The sequence below is a fragment of the Rhinolophus ferrumequinum genome, chromosome 3, assembly GCF_004115265.2.
Source record: "Rhinolophus ferrumequinum isolate MPI-CBG mRhiFer1 chromosome 3, mRhiFer1_v1.p, whole genome shotgun sequence".
NCBI lineage: Eukaryota > Metazoa > Chordata > Mammalia > Chiroptera > Rhinolophidae > Rhinolophus > Rhinolophus ferrumequinum.
In genome coordinates, this window is record NC_046286.1 from 72,024,161 (window position 1) to 72,046,336 (window position 22,176).

The following is a 22,176-nucleotide window of genomic DNA, read 5'->3' on the forward strand; positions in this document are numbered from 1 at the left end:
ATTTTATATTCCCTGATCATGCCTTAGGAAGTCTTTTCTCTGTTAGCCTTTGTGGGCAGGAGGTGGGGAAAGGGTAAATATTTTTCAGTACAAATATGCAATGTTAATTTTTAATTAACCTAGTGATTCCGGCAAGTTTCTGTAAGTTAATTCAAGGTACAATTTACTTACTTATAAGTATGAGAAAACTTCCTTTAACTTACACAATTTACTACAATGATACTATTACCTGACTATTTTATTATTTTAATTACTATAATAAAGAGTAGAAAAATCTAAAGTGCAGCTATAGGATTTAACATCTGAATGTACAATGTCAAGATTTAAGATTATCTGGTTAAGGTTACCATTACTAAAACTACAGTCTACTTTTGTCTTTAAAAGCTATGACCCAGCAATTCCACTTCTGAATATTTATCTGAGGAAATCCAAAACAATAATTCGAAAAGATATATGCATATTCATCCTTATGTTCACTGCAGCATTATTTATGATAGCCAAGATATGGAGGCAACAAAAGTGTCCATCAGTAGATGATTGGATAAAGAAGATGTGGTACATCTATATACAAAAAAAGAATGAAATCTTACCATTTACAACAACATGGATGGACCTAGAGGGTATTATGCTAAGTGAAATAAGTCAGACAGAGAATGACAAATATCACTTATATACGGAATCTTGAAAAAAAACAAAATGAACAAACCAAACAAACAGACTCATAGCTAAGAGAACTGCTGGTTGCCAGATGGGAGGAGGTTGGGAATGGATAGAAAAGGTGAAGGGATTAAGAAGTAAAAATTGGCAGTTACAAAATAGTCACAGGGATATAAAGTACAGCATAGAGAATATAGTCAATAATATAATAATGATGTATGGTACCAGGTGGACACTAGGCTTATGGGGGGGATTACTTCAAAAGTTATATCAATATCTAACCACTATGCTGTACACCTGAAACTAATATAATATTGAATGTGAACTGTAATTGAAAAAATAAATAAAAGTGTGAAGCAGAACTCTGAGAGGGCATATGCTCCAATTGCTCTGACAGCCCGCATCTCTGCTTCTCCTGAAGGACTGTTTCTCTTGGTGATTTCAGCCTATGCTCTGGTAGAAGCATAGATTCTGGCCTGTCTATTGTTAAAGATACAAGGCCAAGGATGGGGATTCAGCTTCAGGTCATTATCATTAGGCTAAATAATATCCTTCTGGCATTTATTTCCACAATAACTGTCTTATGGAGTGAAGAATAGAAAAGTTTCTGGGTAGCCTAAATAGGAGACACAGTTACACTGGGCTAAAAGATCAAGAGTTGCAATGATGGACCAAACGCATTTTTTTCTAGGAAGATAATTAACAGATATTTTTGCTTAAATGTTTACAGGGCCATTGCAAATCATTTTTCTTCAAGCCGTATTCTGTCTCTATACATAATAACCTGTCAATGAACTAATTTTTTCCCACCTCCCCCCTTTTTAACACAGTTAACAAAAAAGGAAAAATCAGCAAGTCCAAAGGCAATTTGACCATTAGACCCTGGAAAAACATTTCTGAAACTCCAAGATCCCAAATATGGAAACTATGCTAAAGGCTATCTCGTGAAATCCAGTCACGGAACCTTGACAATGAGTAAGCAGCAGCTCTTGCCTCTCACAGGAGTTCTCTCTCCCTTATATATACTATACCCTCACAACACCTAGAATGTGGAGACCTACAAACACTCAGGGTTGAGGTATACACCCAGAGATGTTGAAGCATTGTGCTTTTTAGAGAGTGGATATAAAGGACAGCCAAAGAAAACAGGGAGTAGAAAGGTGGGGTAAGACTTGGAGGTCAAAGTTCTCTCCTCTGTGTATGCATTGGTTTTGGCATGACTTGGGGTTTTGGTCTGTGATCTTTGAAAAGTAACTCAGTATCTTGTTAGAAACAAGATAGGACCAGTTGGAGCTGGTTCTGCGATTAGGTCTACAAGGACGATTTTGTATACCATTGGGAAGAACTTTGATTCTCAAAGGCTTTGGAATAATCCTAAAGCTGAGACAAGACTTGAGCTGACCTGGCAGGATATGAAACAGAAAATGAAGGTGCCTTGATTCCCATTTCAAAGCCTCTTTCATGAGACACATTCCCATTTTATTACACAGGATCCAAAATAAGGTTTTCTCTGATGGGAAACAAATATACTTTACAACATCTTTTATGAGGTTTGTTATTTGGGAGGGTATTTTCTTCTCCAAAGGAATTCCATGCCCTACAAATTTAAACTATATTCTTTTCTATCTTAAAGGGGTTAGGATCCTAATAAATGGTATTGGAAGGAACACGGAACCCAAGGCAGTTTGGGAATCTTGGCTCTTTCATTATACTAAGTATTGTTAAAAACAAAATTTGACCAAGTAAATTTGAAGATCTAATTACCTTTATCAAGTGCTTCATAAACTGGACAGCATCTCACCTAACAACTAGAAGTGTGCTCTAAGAGGTTGTATGTACAGAATGGACTGTTCTTATAGGAATAAGGGAGGGGCAAGGGAACTACTAACAAAATTAAGGTTTATTTTTAGAGCAAGACTTCTGGGGTGGGGAAGGGCAAGGGTTTTTCTCCTACAGATTGCCTCTTCTTTCTATGTGTGGATTAGAGGCCCAAGTGATAGATTACTTTATCAGTGCTTCACCAGAAAATTCCTGATTAGTAGATTAAGATTCTGCTTCCGGGAGAGGTTGAATCTGCAATTAGATTAGATAGTAAATCTAGTTTTGGTATCCTGGGCTTTTAGCATGAGTGACACCATTTTGGGCCCATCGTTTTCTCTTTAGAAGCATCTTCAAAAATTCCATGAAAGAATAAAATCAACTGGCTTTATTCATGATTCTCATGCATCTCTGGAATATATAAAGCATGGCTCTTGTTACAGGAAAAGAGGGTCCTTGGCTTTGCGCAGGAATTCAAGCGTGAGCCAGGAAATAAAGCAAAAGTAGTTTATTGATTAAAGATTATTCCATAGGCAGAGCAGTTGTCTCTGTGCAAGAGAGCAACCCCAATCCTCTCTGGGGCTGTGGTTTTTTATTAGTTAAGCATTTTAGTAGGGGAATACGGGAAGGAATATTCCTATTTGTTTTGGGAAGTGGTGGGTTTTCTGGATAGTGGGGATACACCTCCTTTTTGTCCTTATATGGTCCTCTCTGGAAGTATGATAGCACTTGTAGGATGTCATTTAGCAATGAGATGTATTATAATGACCATATACTGTGGCTGGAGGTTACTTGGAGGTGGCTTTTGTCACCATCTTGGCTTTGGCAAGTTCTGGCTGGTCTCCCTGTCTCATCTTGATTTACAGGTCTCGTGTCTCCAATGGCCATTATTGGTTTTGTAGCAGGCCCTACCACGTGGTTAATGGTTTTGTTGGAGGCCCTGCCTCCACCCTCCCTATCTTAGTTCTGAGATAGTGTTCTAACACAGTTGTTAAAAACAAACACACTGTTAAAGAGAAAACTACAGGCCCCAAATGGCCTCACTTGTGCTAAGTAGCTCATGATACCAAACCTAGATTTGATACCTGACCCATCGCACTTCGTTCTCTCCCAGAAATATACTCTTAATCAATCAGTCTGGAGTTTTCTGGTAAACACCAATGAGGTAATCAGTCCTTTGGGCCCTCTCCAACCTTATCCCTGTAGAAAGAAGAGGCAATCTGCATGATAGAAACCCTTGCCCTTCTCCCTCCCACCCCAGTCTTGCTGTCCTTTCTTTTCTTTTGTTAGTAGCTCTCTTGCCCCACCCTTATTCCTAGAAAAACCTTCTATTTTGTACACCCTGTCCAGGGCCCTTTAATAAAGTCAATTTGATTGTCAAGTTTATTTGGTTAAATTTTGTTTTTCAGCAAACAAAACTCCAATTTTTTGTATTGTATTCCAGCAGTAGTTGTGGAACAGCTCTACCACTTTAGCAACACCCTGAGGGCTTGTAAAAACACAAATTACTGGGCTCCACCCCTTGAGTTTCTAGTGCAATTGGCCTGGCCTGGAGCCTGGAAATTTTCCTTTCTAACTAGAATTCCTAGGTAGGGCTGATGCAGCCAGTTCAGGGACCACACTTTGAGATCCAGTGTGTGATCCAAAACTTCTGCCTACCTCCTCCAAATCAGGATACTCCAAGGTTCTCTGCACCTCTTCTGAAGAGAAGCCCCGTAGGATTCGGGGCAGGTGGCATTTAGGCCGGGGTCTAGCCGAAACACATTCCTTCCGAGGCCAATCACTGAGGCTAAGAAGTAAAAGGGCAAGAAATCATTAGGCAGCTGCTGGTCGGGCTAACCGAGCTGCTGCAGGCTCTGCCCTCGCACGTGACCGCTGGGCGTCTACACCTCCATCTGTCTTCTGCCTCCTCCCCACCCCCAGAGCCTGACGGTCCGAGTGGAGCCGCAGGACGGCGCCAGTCTCCCAGGCTTGTGGCCGTGACCCGCGATGGCGCTGCTGGACGCGATCTTTTGCTGCCTGTTGACCATCTGGCACTGCCAACGCGGTCTGGGACTGCCTCTGGCGCCCTCAGGCTTTCAGAGTCCGGCTCCGGCGGTGGGTGAGTCGTCCGCAACCCTTGCCCTCTCCGGAGCGGCCGGAGCGCGCCGGGGCGGGAGCGCCGGCTCAGTCAGAAGTGCGTGGGGCCACGGGGCGCCCCGAGCCGGACCCCAGCGATCCGGGCCCCAGATGCGCGGGGCGCCAACGCCGGCTGCTGGGCGCGGGAGGGCGAGAGCCACGGAGGGACCAGAGCGCCAAGTCGAATCGCGGGGAGGCAGAGGCTTGACTGGGAGAAGTACCCGCCCCAGGGAGGGTGCTCCCTGCGGACGCGGCAGCTGGATCCACCTCCCGTGCAGTGGTTCACACTTTGTGTCTCCGGATGTTTTGCTCCCAGGAGGAGGGAAGGAAAAGCTGCGTGCTAACAGGAAAAACTAAGCTGGGAGCTGGATGTCCCGCCCTTCCAGCGGCCCTGAATCTGCCCAGAGCCGAGAGGGAGCTACAAACTTTCTGCCTCACCTGAGGGGTGTACATTTCAGTGGGACTCAGTATCTTCTGTCTCGCTCACCGAGTTTGGTGGCCTTTTTTTTCCACTCCCTCATGCAGAGTACGGTCACAGCCTCGGTGCTACCCACCCCTAGGCTACGTTAGAAATCGTGCGTGGGGCCTTCATTTCACTTTACCTGGACGCTAGGATACCCGCGAGCGAGACCAATTTCATTCATTCCTAACACTTTATACAGTGCCTGTGACAGTGATGGGTCTCAAAGTGCGGTCTGGGACCAGCAGCACGAGCACCACTTAAACTTGTTAAAAATGCAGGTTTTCAATCCCAACCCGAACCTCCGGAATCCGAAACTACGAGAATTGGGGCCCGACAATTTGTTTAACAAACGCTCCAGGAAATTCTGATAGACACTAGAGATTGAGAACCCCTGTTCCAGAATAGATAAATGTTGGATGAGGGATTTTTGAGCCTTCCGCTTCAAAGATCAAGGTACCCACACCTTCCAGACTCCCTTTAAAAAAATACTTGCTCTGTTATTTAGAGGGGGAAAAATTAGGTGGAATTCTGTCCTGTGCTTTCCGCACAGCTGTCTCTGAAACTGTGCAGTGCTTAATCCCAAATCTCTCCACTCTTTTGCTCTTGCCTCTCAAGCACTTTGGAAATGTTCTGTGAAAAATGCCCGCTCTTTGTCTGAAAGCCAAGTCCTCATGACTCAGCTGTCAGGCGGTTGAGAGCAAGAACTATAAATCTGGTTTCCCAACTATCATTCACAACAAGAAATTGTTTCAAAATATACTTATGTATGCTGGTTCCTGCTTTTATTAAAGCTGGAGCTATGTTTAATTATGTATGTGGCTGTTTAGGATTTCTAGATAAAATGTCTCAGTCTCAGGTTGCGTGAGACCAACCAATGGCAAATTCAGCCTTTGCTTTTAAGAATCTAATTGGTGAAGGCACCACAAGGTGCTGGGGCTAGTGACTCTCCAGTTCACAATTCCGTGTTTTGGTAGAGAAGCAACAAGTTGAGTCACCTAGGGAAGAGGGAGAAGTGTGACGGGGTTCAAAGAGCTGCTATGTGTTGACTTAGCAGTTTCACACCCCATATATTATTTCATTTGATGTGACCTTCCCCTTTCCTCCTCTCCCATCCCAAAATGCTTGGATTTCCTTACAACACTCGCCGTAACTGGCTTCCGCTCACTTGATATTTGTGTGTGTGTGTGTGTGTGTGTGTGTGTGTGTGTGTGCAAATTCCCTGTTCAGTTTTCTGTCCTGTCAAGTCCTGGTGGTCAGAGGACAACCCAGAGGAGCTTCCCCTGAGTGTGTTTAGCCACAATTCTTTAGACTTAGTAGGTTAGGACCTGCTGGACTAGTTGGTAGGACCTGACATAAACAAATAAAAACACCTGTTTTTAAACAGCCATATGTCCAAACATCTAAATTATGGTTTACTAGGTCCTTGAGAATAAATTAAAACTTTCTAAGATAGGTTGTAAGTTTTTCTTTTTTTTTTTTGGTATAATTATGAGCATTTATCTAGCTATGTTGACAACATATAGACACATACAAACATTTGTGGGCATCTTTTAAAGTTTATCTGGAGAACAAGATAGTAAGTGTGGTGTAGTGGAAAGAACTTTGGATTGTGAACCAGAGAGGCTGGATGGGAGTGTGGGCTCTGCCACAAGCCAGGTCTGTGGTCTTGGAAACACACACACACACACACACACACACACACACACACACACACGTGCATGCATACACACACACTCACACACGTGCGCGCATACACACACACACTCACACACACACACACACACAGCATTTTGTATACGATTTTATTACAGGTGGGAGGTGAGGCCTCCAGAGGTTCATTACTCATAAATTCCAGGTTAAGAACCTGTTAGAGCTCCTTCCTTGGCGTCTATTTAAAGACACCCTTCAGTGCATCTAAGTAATTACCTTCCCTCACTTATCTGTCTGGCAATGCGGTGTTGTGGAAAGAGCACAGGACTGCCAGTCTGGAGAGACTGGTTCAAGTTTAGCTTTCATTGCTGAGTCACTGTGTGATCTTGAGGAAATCCTGAAATCTGTCTATGTCTAATTATAGAATGTCTGTTGAGGGCCTACTATAGGTCAGGCATATTCTAGATGCTGGGGATATATAAATCTAGATACTAAATTATATCAGAGGGATGTGTCCTTAACGTGTTTCCAGTTTTGGTTTACAAAAATTTAATGTATTTATTATCTCATGTCCCTTAATCAGCACAGTATATCATGTAGGTGCTGTCATTATCTATTTTACATGAGGTGAGTGAGACAGAAGGACATTTGAAAGTGAGCACACACAGAGATGCAGCGTGTGCAGTGGTTAAGAACAACGCGGCCTCTGGAGTCAGATTTCCTGAATCCCTGTCTTGGCTCTGTTGCCTATGACATATTTAATCTCTGTGTGCTGCAGTTCCTTACTTGCAAAATGGAAATAATTATGAGTTAATATATGTAAAGCATTAAAAAAAAAGTACTGAACTTACAGTAAGTACTTGATAAATTTAAACTATTCTTTGGAAATGAGGAAGTTTCGGAGATACGAAAGTTAATTTGGGGAATATAATCAATAATGTTATAAAGATTTTGTAGGGTATCTGATGGACACTTGTCTCATTAGGGAGACCACTTCATGGACAGTGTAGATGCCTGATAACTGCTCTGTACACCTGAAGCTGAAGCTGAATAATAATGAATATCAACTATAATTATATATATTATAGATACATATATATTCACAGTAAGTGGAGTACAGCATAAGGAATAGAGACAGGGGAAATGTAATGGCTGTATGCGATGTCAGAGGGGTAGTAGATGGGGGTGGGGGGTTATCACTTTGTGAGGGGTGTAAGTGATAAATATCTATTACATTGTTGTGTACACCTGAAACTAATAAAAAAAAATAGAATTTAGGAGACTTAGTATTTAGTTTCTGGTTCTGCAATCTATTCACTGTGTCACCCTAACAAACCACATGATATTTCTATATCAGTTTTTCTACAAGAAGCATGTAAATAAATTATAAAACTTTACCTTTTGGAATGAAACAGACATGCTGTTAAGACACAATATGATATTATTATTGACCTCCTTGAAGGATGTCTCTGTATATTTCATTATGCAGTTTGTGTTTGTTATATAGTCTTGTTATCCTCCTCAGTTCTGACACATGTAAGTAGTAAATTCTAGTACATTCTTCCTACTGTCCTTAGAATCTTCATCTCACAGGAAAAGATTGTATCTAACTTCAGGGCATATGAACACTTAAGTTCCTAAGACTTTGCTCCGTAACAGGGAGGAGCAACTGTGTCTAGACTTACTGTAAATATTTGTATGGGAATACCAAAAAAAAGTAGATTTAGCACCATTTCTTTTCTAATCAACAGGACAGTTTTGGCACGTGACTGACTTACACTTAGACCCTACTTACCACATCACAGATGACCTCACAAAAGTGTGTGCTTCATCCAAAGGCATAAATGCCTCTGATCCTGGACCTTTTGGAGATGTTATGTGTGATTCTCCATATCACCTTATTCTGTCAGCATTTGATTTTATTAAAAATTCAGAACAAGAAGCATCTTTCATGATATGGACAGGGTAAGTGATTATATAAAGACCATCAGTTATTTAATATTTACCTATAGTGTCCTAAGCGTCATTAGAAAGCTGAATTCCATAAGATTAATTATGTTTTAAGAATTATTTGGTTTTAAAAAATACTAGGTCAAATTAATCGACATTGTTAGAGATAAGAAAAATTTTGTCTTTTTTTAGAATACAAGAAAGATGTCAATGTTAATGAACATGAATCCATAAATAGCACACTTGTATCAGTGTCTTGAAGTATTTATAAATGTGATAAATGTCTTGGTTAAATAACTGAAGACAGATGGCAACAATGGGAGGTAGTCTGTGATAGCAATTTCGTATCATCTTCTGGTGGTATAATTGATTAATTCTATCCATCATTGTAGAGTGAAGAGGCCTATGCTTCCTGCAATAATGACCATGGCACTATTTTAATTAATTTATACATTGTAACTGATTTACTCTTTATAATAGATATTATTATTATTAATTATTGTTCCCATTTTACAGATGAGGAAATGAAGGCACTGAGCATCTAAGTAACCTGCCCAAGTGCACATAGCTAGTAAGTGGCAAACTGGGATTTGAATCCAGGCATTTGGGCTCTGGAATATGTACTTTTAATTACTAAAATTTTTAACCTTTCATAAATTTTCAGTCAGGCAGTGAAATTGGCTGATATTTCTAGTTTACCTTTTGTAATTTCACTTTTTTTTTGGTAGGATTAAGGTAAATGAAGAGTAGTTTATCAACTCTTAATTATCTGTTGGTTTTTGGTGGAGCAAGGCTTCACACATAAATCTAGTGCCTTTTTGTAGAAACTGATTTTATTCTCTATCATTCTTCTCCTTTTCAGGGATAGCCCACCTCATGTTCCAGTGCATGAACTCTCAACAGATAGAGTCATAAGTGTGATTGCTAATATGACAACCACCATCCAGAGTCTCTTTCCAAATCTCCAGGTTTTCCCTGCGCTGGGTAATCATGACTATTGGCCACAGGTAAATTTGACCTCAACTTCCAGAAGTGCTTAAAGGATTTTACCCATCAGTAGTGTCAAAATTATGACAATAACTAGCTGATGGTAGGGTGTGGAAGTGGGGCTTATCGAGGCAGTGTGCTCTTAATGCCAACCATCAAGGATGGCAACATGAATGTTTTGGAGGGGGATTTTAAAGTGACTCTTAGTAATTGTTAAAATGTTATGTCCGTAGTGAGTTTTCAGAAGCACGTTATCTAGTTTGTGAACTACTAATTTTTGTTTTCTTTTATAATCTTCCTTAATTTCTTGTTTTTGAATAATTTTGTCATTCATTTATATTTCCATGATAAGGTTAGCAAGGAAGGTTAACGCTGACAAATGCTTACATTTTTCAGAATTTCAGTGAGACATAGAAAGCTCTCCACACTCTAATCTAATCTAAGCTAGTCTGTGATTAAAAACTTTAAAAACATAGCAAGCTATTTGTAAGAACCAAAGAACCATGTTCAAGTGCAGCTTATCTATTTAAGGTGTGATTCAAAGCAGACACTGTTCAGAATATGTAATACCTATATAGCCTGGGCTTCAACTTATCAGAGCAGTCATTTGTTAAGTAGCCTGTGCATAACAGCTGGATACCAACCCTGGTTATACGGTCTTGTTATAGTAGTGTAGAATCTTAGATTTGTACAAATTCAAGAGATCTTAGAGATTGTTGTTTACTCCAGGGCTTTGCAAACTATAGTCTGTGTTCCAAATTTGGCCTGTCACTTATTTTTATAAATAAAGTTTTATTAGGACACAGCCATGGCTATTCTTTCTGTATTGCCTGTGGCTTTTGCAATGGTAGAGTAGAGAGTTGAGGCAGAGACCATATCATTCATAAGCCTAAACTAATTATTATTTGGCCTTTTATAGAAAAAGTTTGCTGAGCCTCGTCTAGATCTACTCTTCATTTTATAGATGAGAAAACCGAGGCCTAGAAAGGATAAGTTGCTTGTTCAAGCGCTCACAATCACTTAGAGCGGAGCCCATATCCTGGATCTTTTGTATTCAGTTAGACCCACATCTTTCACACGTCTTTGTTCTTGCCAGACTAACATAATCAGTATCTCCAGAACACGATATTTACTTTCAGGACTCTCTTTGTCTACATTTTTCTTTTTGCTTAGAGTATCTTTTCCATCTTATATCAAAAGGATGCTTCATGAGGGTCTTGAATATATTAGTTCGTCTAACCTGGATACAGTGATGTTGAAAAGTTGTCCTCTAGGATAAGCTTAAGTTTCAAGTGACTTCTTGGCACTGGCCTCCAGTCTTGAGATGAACAATATGTGAGTCTTGGTGAGTTGGCCTCTGAACCAGTGGTTGACTTTTGTTACTGTTGAGATGTTAGACCACACAGTATGGAGGTTTGGGGATGGAAAATCTCCAGAGCCAGAGGTTACACACATTGTTTTTATATGCTTTAGGTGACAGGCAGACTGGTATAATAGAAACATGGGGTTTAGAGTCATATTCACCAGAACGTAAATCCCTGTTCTGCCCTGTTTCTAATAGCATGACCAACTTGGATACTTCACTTAATGTCCCTATTCCACAGAACACTCACTTGTAAATAGGATCAATAATACCTGCCTTGCAACGTTTTTGTGAGAATTAGTGACACTAGATAAAAAGCGCATAGCTTCCTACCTGGCATATAATAAACCCTCAATGAGTGGAGTGGTGGTTATAGTATTAAGTTGTGACATGCGATACATTTTTCTTAACTCCTTTGAGGATTTGTTTTATTTTACTTTTATTTTGTCTTCTTTTTGTGAAGTCACATCTTATAATATTTCAAAGATATAGATACCATCCAACTTCTAAACTATATCCTATTATATGTACAGCTATGGTAATTGGGCAGTCTGTATACCTTAAAGAGTTGTTTTTTTTTTTTCTCTTTCTTGATTATGACTTTGTGTCTGAAAAATCTTTCTATTATTCTACTGCCATTGTTTTACCCCACATGTTACATTTCAGGAATGTCAAATGTAACATGAAAGCCCCACAACAAATTTTACTAGAGACTGATATCTGAGATTGAATTCTGGTGGATGTTAATGACAAATAAATTTGACAAGTGTTATTTCCATTAAAACCCTGTCAGCATCTGTATAAACATAGCCACATAAACATGCATATACATATGTATGTCCCCACCCATTCCATTAGAAGTTAATACTAGTGTGGGCAGCACAGTGATTCCTTCCAGTTACCCTCCTAGAAAACAGTCTGGGCCAAGGTCCTCATTTACTCTTACACTGGTAAGGCCGGTACCATGAAACTTCTGGGTGGGTCACCTCCCATCACACTGTGGATTTTAATTCTCAACAGTGGACATGTCATAGCCAAAAAGGACTGATGATAACATGGTGCAATAGATAATTGGATGTAAGAGTAATGGTGCAAGGACCTGGGATTTAGACCCAGCTCTGAGATTGACCCGTTGTTCCTGGATAAATCACCTAACTAGCCTGGTGTTGATATTTCTCATATTTAAAATAGAAAAGTCTAGAGTAATTTTTATATGATTTTAAGATTCTTCATGCCGTTCCAGTATCTTGGCATCCATCCCAAAGTAAACAAATGACTAAGACTTCAGGTTTTTAGATGATGATGATGACCAATTTTTAATCAGAATCTAGATTGGCCTAAAACATTGTGTAATGTTCAGACAGATGACTCTGATCTCTGACACAAACTGAAAATATACTTTGGATAATTAGTTATAGTTAAACAAGTCATTTGTTTATTACTTACCCTGAATGTATTTACTTTCATCATGTATTAGTCATATAGATTAGGAACTAACGTGACTAGGGTGTCATCTTGAAAAATAACTAAGCATTTTAATTAATGCTGACAGGAAAACTCCTTTAAAAAATAGGTCTCTGTCACTAATGTAGAGAAGAACATGTGGAAAGTGAAGAAAATGGCTTCAGTTTTTTAATTTAAGTTTTTAAAACAAAAAATAGTAATTACCCAATTTTACAAATGATTTCTGTGTTTTTAGTCAGTATCTATTTCCTTAAAGTCTTGTTTTTTTCTTCCCTAGAGCTTATGTCACCATAAAGATACTTTATTGTGATATGATAAAGTAGGGTGATAAAAGATAGTTTATGAAAGTAAAATTAATGTTGTATACATCTAGTATAATATTAAAAAAATAAAAACATTTTTGATATAATTTAGGCTGACATAATAGAGTTCTTCAAATCAAAAGCTTGTGGTTGTAAATCTTTATTCAAGAAGTTAAGAAGCTTTATAGTGGTGTTAACATTTCAGAGGACTTGGTTTAATTCTAAAACCATGGAATTTTCTCCATTCCTTCTGTGTGCTACACTAGGCCCTGCCTGTTCAGGCCCAAACCTGTCTTCAGTGTCTCTTTAGTAGCATATGCTCATATCCATCCTATACCCTGACCACACTAAAATGCGTCCTCTTCTCTGTATATGGAACTGTGTTTGCATCAGCCATTGTTTTTGCTTTGATGACTTTTAAAAAGAATGTGGTTAGTGTACAATATTAATATTAGTTTCAGGTATATAACATAGTGATTCGATACTTATATACCTAACAAAGTGTTCACGATGACAAGTCTAGTAACCATCTGACATGTATAAGGTTATTACAATATTATTGACTATATTCCCTATACTATACTTTACATTCCTGTGACTTATTGATTTTATAACCGGAAATTTGTTCCTCTTGTTCCTTTTTATCTTTTTTGACATTTTTCCCATCTCCTTCCCCACTGGCAACCATCAGTTTGTTCTCTATGCCTATGAGTCTGTTTCTGTTTTGTTTTGATTTTTAGATTTCACATGTAAGTGAAATCATAAAGTATTTGTCCTTCTCTGTCTGATGACTTTTTTTTTGTCAACATTAATGAATCACTATTCAAGGCTTGGTTCAAATGCTCTCTTCTTTCTTCCCTCTGATTCTCTGGACCAGACTTGATTGTTTCTACACTCTCAGAACCTCTGCAGTAGCGCCTAGCACATTACATTGTTTTATAGGTGATTGTTTATATTTTGTCCCTGTTTCCCCAACTAAGTTATAAATTCCTTGAAGGTTAAGTCTATCTGGTATCCCACCTTGTATTTCCAGAGGCCTAACATAGTAGTGAGCACTCAAGTAATGTTTAAATTAATTAATCCACATATCTTTAGAGTTTCAATGGTGAATGATATTGTTTGTGGCCAGGATCAACTGCCTACATTCACCAGCAAGGTGTACAGTGCAGTGGCAAACCTCTGGAAACCATGGTTAGATGAAGAAGCTATTCATACTTTAAGGAAAGGTGAGTGAAAGATTTACTCATCCCCATTGTGTCTGCATTTTTTTTTCCATGTTGTTTAGATTTAGATCTTTAATGTTTGGTTGTGTGTACCAATTCTGGAGAGACATAAGTCTTGTTTGAAAGCTGAGGAAAGGCATGCATGGTGAGTGGGCCCAGGACAAAGAAAGCAAGGCCGAGATCTCAGTGGCTAACACTGACAGTAGACTCTTGGGTGTTCTGTTACCACTGGTTCACTGGTGTGAATGGGGCTATGCCTTCAAGCCTCATCTCCACAAAGATGTAACAACTCTCATTTGTCCGCCATTTCTTCAGTTATCTCTGGCAAGTTCCATTGTGTGTTCCCATTCTTTGGGTTTTGTATTTCACAATTATTCTCATCTTAACTCCCTAGTCATACAAAAGTAGGAGTTGATATATTAATCTTTATTTTACAAAATTCAGTACCTCATGGCCTAGTGCCAATATATTTAATTATCTTTTCATCTGAATATTGGATACAACTATTGTTACTTCTACATGTGGAAGTGTCAGCATTGGACCTAACACATGATAGTTTTGTTTTGCAATAAATGTCTGTTAAAAGGGATTCTTATCTAATGACAGCCTATGCATGTAGAAACCAAAGTATGAAAAATAAATATAACCATCCTGACTGCCTTATGAACCTTAATTAAGAATTTGCTTTCACAGTGACTGCATATCTGTGTGTTTTTCTAGAACGTGTTTTAAATTTGTTTTTATAGGTGGCTTTTATTCACAGAAAGTTTCAACTAATCTGAACCTTAGGATCATCAGTCTAAACACAAATTTGTACTACGGCCCAGATGTCGTCACCCTGAATGAGACTGACCCAGCAAATCAGTTTGAATGGCTAGAAAGTACACTGAATATCTCTCAGCAAAATAAGGAGAAGGTAGGTTTCATAGATCAAAATCATCAGGGGATAAAAGGTGGGCTAAATGTGTATATTTGTTAAACTTGAGGAAGGTCAGGTATTAATAGAAGTTAAAATTTGAAGATGTTTTCACATGAAACACCTTATGATTCATGTCTGTCATTGTTTGTTTTATTTTGTTTTGCTTTTAATGTTTTGGGAATTGAGTGACATCAACTGATATAAAACGTGGCTAATATAAAGAAAATTATGACCAATGTCACAGTTACCTTATATTATAAACAGTGTAGTTTAAATGAGACAAGTGCAGATATCGTGAAATTAATAGTTTCCTAATTTCATCTTCTTTTGGTAATAAATAGGAGAGAGAGTATATTTGCTTTCTAAATTTTAACTAATATACTTTTAATCTTGTGTATCTAAATGGCATTTAGTGATGACAAGTGTGCAAAAAGATTTCATCACTCCTCCTTGTGTTTCTTTCGCCAGGTGTACATCATAGCTCATATTCCAGTGGGGTATCTGCCCTATTCAATGAGCACTACAGCCATGAGAGAATACTATAATGAAAAATTGATAGATATTTTTAGAAAATACAGCAATGTCATTGCAGGACAATTTTATGGACACACTCACAGAGACAGCATTATGGTTCTTTCAGATAAAAAAGGTAATACGATGTCTTGTTTGTATTTCCCCAATTCAAGATGCTAAAGCAAAGCCAAGGATCTCCAGTAATTTTTGCTGATTTAGTAAATTAAATGTTTCCTGCAGTTGACCTGCCAACACCAGCTTTTATTTAATTACCTTCCATTATTGTATGGTGAGTGGCCATATCATAGTCCGACAGTTGGGTTTCTTCCTGTTAGCTCCACAGGGCTGCTTTGATTGGTGTCAACACAAAAGCCTTTGAAACCCTCAGATCACTCAAATTTGCTTTTAGATCTCAAGTTTAGAGAAATATTACTGTTTGACATTTACCCGCTAGACTCGTTTCTTTTAATATGACTTGTTTTACTTCTGTGAATTTAAAGAGCAAAGTGCGGTTTATTTTACCATTGGTTTAAAATAAAATATATTAAGCTCTTTCAAGTGCTTAGTGACGTTGTCATCTTCTCAGCCTTAAAAGAAAAAAAAATAGATTAAACTCTAGCATCAAACGAAATAGGGATTATCTATGTTTAAAAATTTTGTCTGCATGAGGGCAGAAAACTGAGAGTTAACAAAATGAGAGTTCTGATTTTATAGTAGTCAGCCAAGAGAAAAAACAACATGTATTTTTTTTTCAGTAATTGGGGAACAGTTTTGAAATGCTTTACCTCTTTCATTTAGAATGAGTGGGCTGGTAAAAATGACCATTTTCCAGCATTTGGTAGCTTTTTTACTCAGAAAGAAATTTAGTTCTATGATAGCATAAAATATGGTGACACATTAATAAAATTCTTATTATGTAATTATTGGAACATTGTCTCAGGTAGAGATACAGAACAAATTAGTTTTGTATTTATGTGTGAGTGTACTTATAAAACTTGAATTTTTTAATTAAATTTTTCAAATACATAAAAGCAGAGAGAATGATATAACAAACCCCCATGTACCATCACTTATATTTAACATCTATCAAGACTGCCAGATTACTGACTCTGAGTGGTGAACACACAATGTGATATGTAAATGATGTGTTACTGAATTGTACACCTAAAATCTATATAACTTATACTAACAATTGTCACCCCAATAAACTTTAATTACAATAAAAAAAGACTTTGCCACATTTACTTTACCTCTCCATTTTTTAGTCTTATTTTTTCTGAAGTATTTGAAAGTGAATCTCAAACAACATCTGTGTCAGCTCTACATGCTTCTGTATGCATTGCTAAAATATATAGATAACTTGAATAATCATAATACCATTAGCTTACCTGAACAAAATCAACAATAATTCTTTGGTATCATCTAATACCAGTCCATAGTAAAAATTCCCCTATTTTCTTAAAAGTGTCTTTTTACTGTTGTCTCAAGTCAGGATCCATCAAGGATCATACATCATTTGGCTGTTATGTTTATCTCTTAATCTGAAACTTATTCATAATTTTAATGTAGTTAAACTCAAATTCTAAAAGATTATGTTTATGTACACATGTTTTGTCCAGGAAATCCAATAAATTCTTTGTTTGTGGCTCCTGCTGTTACCCCAGTGAAGAATGCTTTGCAAAAACAGACCAACAATCCTGGTATCAGACTATTTCAGTATGATCCTCATGATTATACATTATTGGTAAGTGGGCACCATTTTAGAATTGACCCCTTATTTGTGCATGTCTTTGTAGTTTTCCTTACTTTAATTGAATCTTTTCAGTGCAGCTATGTGAGTTGTATTTTATGTTAAAAATCTTATGTCTTTCTTCTTTTTTATGTTTTGAATGTCAGTACTTTCTAAGTGTGAGTTTATGATGTCAGCCTTTGGGAGGGTGTTTCTCTAAATGTCTTCTAAAGACTTCCTGTTTAGAGGAAGGTTTCATTGGATAGTGCCTTATCTGCAGACTAGTATGCAGGTTGAAACTTTTCACTAAGCCAGATTTGTTATTAATTACTCGTCTTTAGAACATAGCTGTGAAGAAGAGTGTAGGTCTGAACCTATACTCTCTCATGAGCTGTATTACCTAACTTCTCTGTTCCAGTCTATTCTTCTGTAAAACAGGCATTAAAGTATTACTGACTTCACCAAGTTGCTGTGAGAATTATAGGAACAAATATATGCAAAGCACTTAGAAAAATGCTTGGCTCATAGTAAGTGCTCAATAAATATTGGCAAAACATTTTGTAAAAAAAATAAGTTGAGCTGAACATTTATCTTTGTGACAAAAGTTCTCTGGAGTTTCTATATAACTCTATGCTTTAGATCAATTTAGCATCAAAGGCTGGGCATTTAGCTTCTGGGTTGTGTCCCTTTTGACAAATATAATTTGAAAAGAATTTCTCAGTTAAAGTCTCTATTAATCTAACTAGATTTTTTTCCTAGATGAATTTTAACAGGAAGTAGCTCTGTTATTCCCTAGAACATGTTTTTACAAAGGAGGTAGATCTAGGAAAATATTTAATCCATAAATATTAGATTAAATAAGGAAATAAAGTAATTAATAGATAAATTCTTATCTATTCCTTATCCAAAGGAATTCTTTTACAACTATTAGTTGCCTTTTTTTGGATCTGAATCTCAGATACAAACACACACACACACAAACACACACACACACACACACACCTATATGTACATGTATGTATGTGTGTATACATATACCAACTAGAATGATGTCCCTGATAGAGCACCAAATAATTTTTAAAAGTGCAAAACAGTTTGTATAGTATGACTTCATTTTTTTAAAAAAAAAGCCAAACAGATAGTAAATGGGTATATATAGTCTAAATATTTATATTTGTTTTGTACATAAAGGCAGGACCAACACACGTACACTAGAGTGCTGCTAAATGTTTAAAAACCTGTTCACTGAGGGAAAAAAAGCTCTTTGATTTGTAGTGTTTGCCAATTTCCATGATGTAAATACTCCCATCATGACCAATTTCAAGCTGCCAATGTAATATCAACCAACTCATAAGATTCCTAAAAATTTGACAATCGGCTCTTGTGTGTTGGTACAAGACGCCTCCAGCATACACTGCTGTGTACAAAACTATTGGCAGTGGCTACTTCTGAAGTATGTGAATTGAAGGCTTTGTATTTTGTATATCTTCTATAGTTTAGATTATTTTCTATTATATTCTTTCATTATTTTTAAAATAAAAACAAGTGTAGATTTTCCATCAGGATTTTTTTTGCTTAAATCCAATTCTCACTTTTTTTAACTACCACAACTTTAAATTAAGAATGTCACATAAATCCTGATAAGGACTCTTCTTACTGTGCAGTACTTCATATGCCAAAACGTGAACCAGGGTTTGTTACTGTTTTTAACCATAGGATATGTTGCAGTATTATTTGAACCTGACAGATGCTAACCTAAAGGGAGAAGCCAACTGGAAGCCGGAATATATCCTGACCCAGACCTATGACATTGAAGATTTGCAGCCGAAAAGTTTGCATGGATTAGCTAAACAATTTGCAATCCCAGACAGTAAGAAATTTATAAAATACTATAATTACTTCTTTGTGAGTTATGATAGCAGTGTAATTTGCAATGCAAAATGTAAGGCCTTTCAGGTTTGTGCAATTATGAATCTTGATCATAAGTCCTATGTAGATTGCCTCAAACAATATTACGTAAGGCACAATCTATAGTATTTCACAACTTGTGTTCATAGAAAATGTAACATTGCTCTCTTCTGAGATCAGTTTCTGGGAATTGTAAATCTTTGTGAGTTACTGAGTGGGCAAACAGAATTCCTTTCTTTCCTATGCCCAAATGTAAACAGTTTTAATATAAATTTTTATTACATTGAATATATTTAAACTGCCCATTACTTGAATGATGTTCAGGTGTACATTTTCTGTCTTCCAGTTTATATAATTATATATCTAATTTATACTCTTGTTGACCTTGTCTTTTTTATAATAAAGCAAATGATTCTTCCTATTATGATGGATTATTCTTAATAAGGTAATTTTCAGTCTTTTAATTGACTCTTGTTAAAACTTCATATGTAAACTGAGGTTGAAGCTGTTTAAATCTCACATGTAAACTGAGGTTAACGCTGTTTACATGCATCTCCTGTTGGGAAAACACCAAGGTCTCATTAGGGGTCTAAGTCGATGAAACATCACGGGACATGTGTTGCTTCACTCTTTACTCTGTGAGGGAACAGGAGTGCTCTTTAGTACTGCTAACTTTTAAGGAAGAGAATGTCACAAGTTGTACTTATTGTAACTGCAGTGTTAGCGCAAGGCCTAGGTCCTAGTCCAGTGTCTGACACTTGGTAAATGATTGTCGAAATTAATTGAAACGTTTGAATATTTCTCTAAGAAGTATACTAGGATGCAGTGGTGGCATTTTCTTCGTCACAGTATTCTGAAAGAGGATAAAAATGAGCTTTCATTTCATGGGGTTGTTTTCAGAGTTCTCCCATGGTGGTTTGCTTCTCAACAGCTTTTCCCAAGCTGTTGTTTGCTTCCAGGCTATGTGGGAGAATTAAAGTAGAAGAGAAGAGGAGGCTGCGAGATTTAGGGAAAGAGATGGTTGTACACCCCAGTACATTGGTTTGCTGGAGAAGGCCTACAATCAGCAGCTGTAGGTTAATCAGTAAGGAGTGTGGAACTCATTACCCTTGTGACTTGTTTGACTTCATGTAAAGAACGACTTGTAGATAGGAGAGCTCATCATAGTGAAACCAAATCGCCTTGATTTCCAGAGGGCTGAGAACATGAATATTACAAAATAACAATATGATATCTAAGAAACTATTAATAGGCATTAGATAAACATTTGTTTTATTTAAGAAATGGTTAATTAGTGTGTTTGAGATGTGAGAATACTGAAACAAAGCAAAAATTCATTCTTATAAAATCATCAAATCATTTGGAAATCATCCTACATTCAATTATATTTAAAGTTGATACTGTCAGATCACTACATCATGTATTTATGTACTTTTATACTTCACGGACAAAAATTTTAAGAAAGCAGTTTTGTACAATATAAAGAAATTTGTTGAAAACCAAAGATGGCGTGAGCTGACTTAGACAGGGATTCCCAGCCCTGGAATTAAACAAGCTTGAGTTTGCAGGATGATTGTGGATTAAATTCTTACATCTTCTGGGAATTTGGGGCAGTGAACATAGATGGTCCTTCTCACATTATTTTACAGTTTAAAATTTTTAATGCTTTTTGTATTCAGTTTACTTTTACCTTAAAATAGAACTAAATAATCTTAAAGTTTGAGTAACATTTAGATACATTGTCAGTAGTTAAATGAACTTTCAATTCTCTAATCAGAGCATGTTATGATTATTTATTATGATTTATTTCAGATTATGTTCAATTATATAATAAATGTTATTATGTCCACAGTAAAACTTGTCTTTTTTTAAAGGTTTTTATTAAAAATATAGCTAACTTACAATATTATATTAGTTTCAGGTGTACACAATAGTTATTCAACATTTCATACCTAAAGCAGTGATCACCATGATAAATCCACCAACCATCTGACACCGTACCACGCTATCACAATATTATTGACTGTATTCTCTATACTGTACATTACATCCCCATGACCTATTTGTTTTATACCTGGAAATTTGGATCTCTTATTCCCTTTCCCTCCCCCCCTTTTGAAATTTATCAATTACAGTGGACATTCAATATTATTTTACATTAATTTCAGGTGTACAGCATAGTGGTTAGATATTTGTATAATTTATGAAGTGATCCCAATGACTAGCCTAGCACCCACTTGGCACTATACACAGTTATTACCATATCATTGACTATATTCCCTATGGGCTTTACTTTACACCCCATGACTATTTTGTAACTACCAATTTGTACTTTTTAATCCCTTCAACCTTTTGCACGATGACCCTCATCCCCAACAAATCTAGTCCCCATCTGACCCCATATGTAGTTAATACAATATTATTGACTATATCTCTTCTGCTATACCCTACATCCCCATAACTACTTTGTGACAACCAATCTGTACTTCTTAATCCCTATACCCTCAACCCCTCTCCCGTCTGGCAGCTATCAAAATGTTTTCTGTATCTATGAGTTGGTTCTCTTTTGTTTGTTAATTTTGTTCTTTATAATAGGTTCCACATATAAGTGAAATCACATTGCATCTGTCTTTCACTGTCTGACATACTCCACTCAGCACAACACCCTCCAGGTGCATCCATGCTGCCTCAGATGGCAAGAACCCATTCCCTTCCATGGTTAAGCAATATTCCATTTTATATATGTATTATCTCCTCTTTATCCGTTCATCCATTGATAGACACCCTTCCTGTTACTGGCCGGGTACTACCTGGTAGGAGCTACAAAGTGATCCACATTTGCTTGCTGTCTGTGTAAACCTGGAGGTGTGTGGGAGAGGCCACGATGCAAACTGAGGACAGCTGCCACCAGTACCGGGGCTGTGGTAACTCCACAAAAAGCCAGGACACCTGGAGGCCTACTGCCACCTGTGGGCTCCCTTAAGTTTCAGCCACTGATAAAGCTTCGTGTGGAACATGAGTTGGGTGAGGCAGGGTCTTAGGGAGTCACTAGAGTGGGAAGAGTTGTGGTCACTTGGTTAATGTAGACTGGTTTGGTGCCAGTACTGAGCCT

The 22,176-nt window shown here is 37.5% G+C and overlaps 1 protein-coding gene across 1 annotated transcript; it reads left to right on the plus strand.

The window, feature by feature from the left end:
* The first annotated feature begins 1,614 nt into the window (after positions 1 to 1,614).
* Positions 1,615 to 20,910, plus strand: SMPDL3A (sphingomyelin phosphodiesterase acid like 3A). The gene is made up of 9 exons (XM_033103550.1): positions 1,615 to 1,632; positions 4,399 to 4,576; positions 8,458 to 8,671; positions 9,519 to 9,663; positions 13,902 to 13,998; positions 14,742 to 14,911; positions 15,383 to 15,563; positions 17,047 to 17,171; positions 18,873 to 20,910. Exons 2-9 carry the CDS (start codon positions 4,465 to 4,467, stop codon positions 19,188 to 19,190), a joined length of 1,362 nt encoding a protein of 453 aa, XP_032959441.1. The 5' UTR covers positions 1,615 to 1,632; positions 4,399 to 4,464; the 3' UTR covers positions 19,191 to 20,910.
* Positions 20,911 to 22,176: the final 1,266 nt, after the last annotated feature.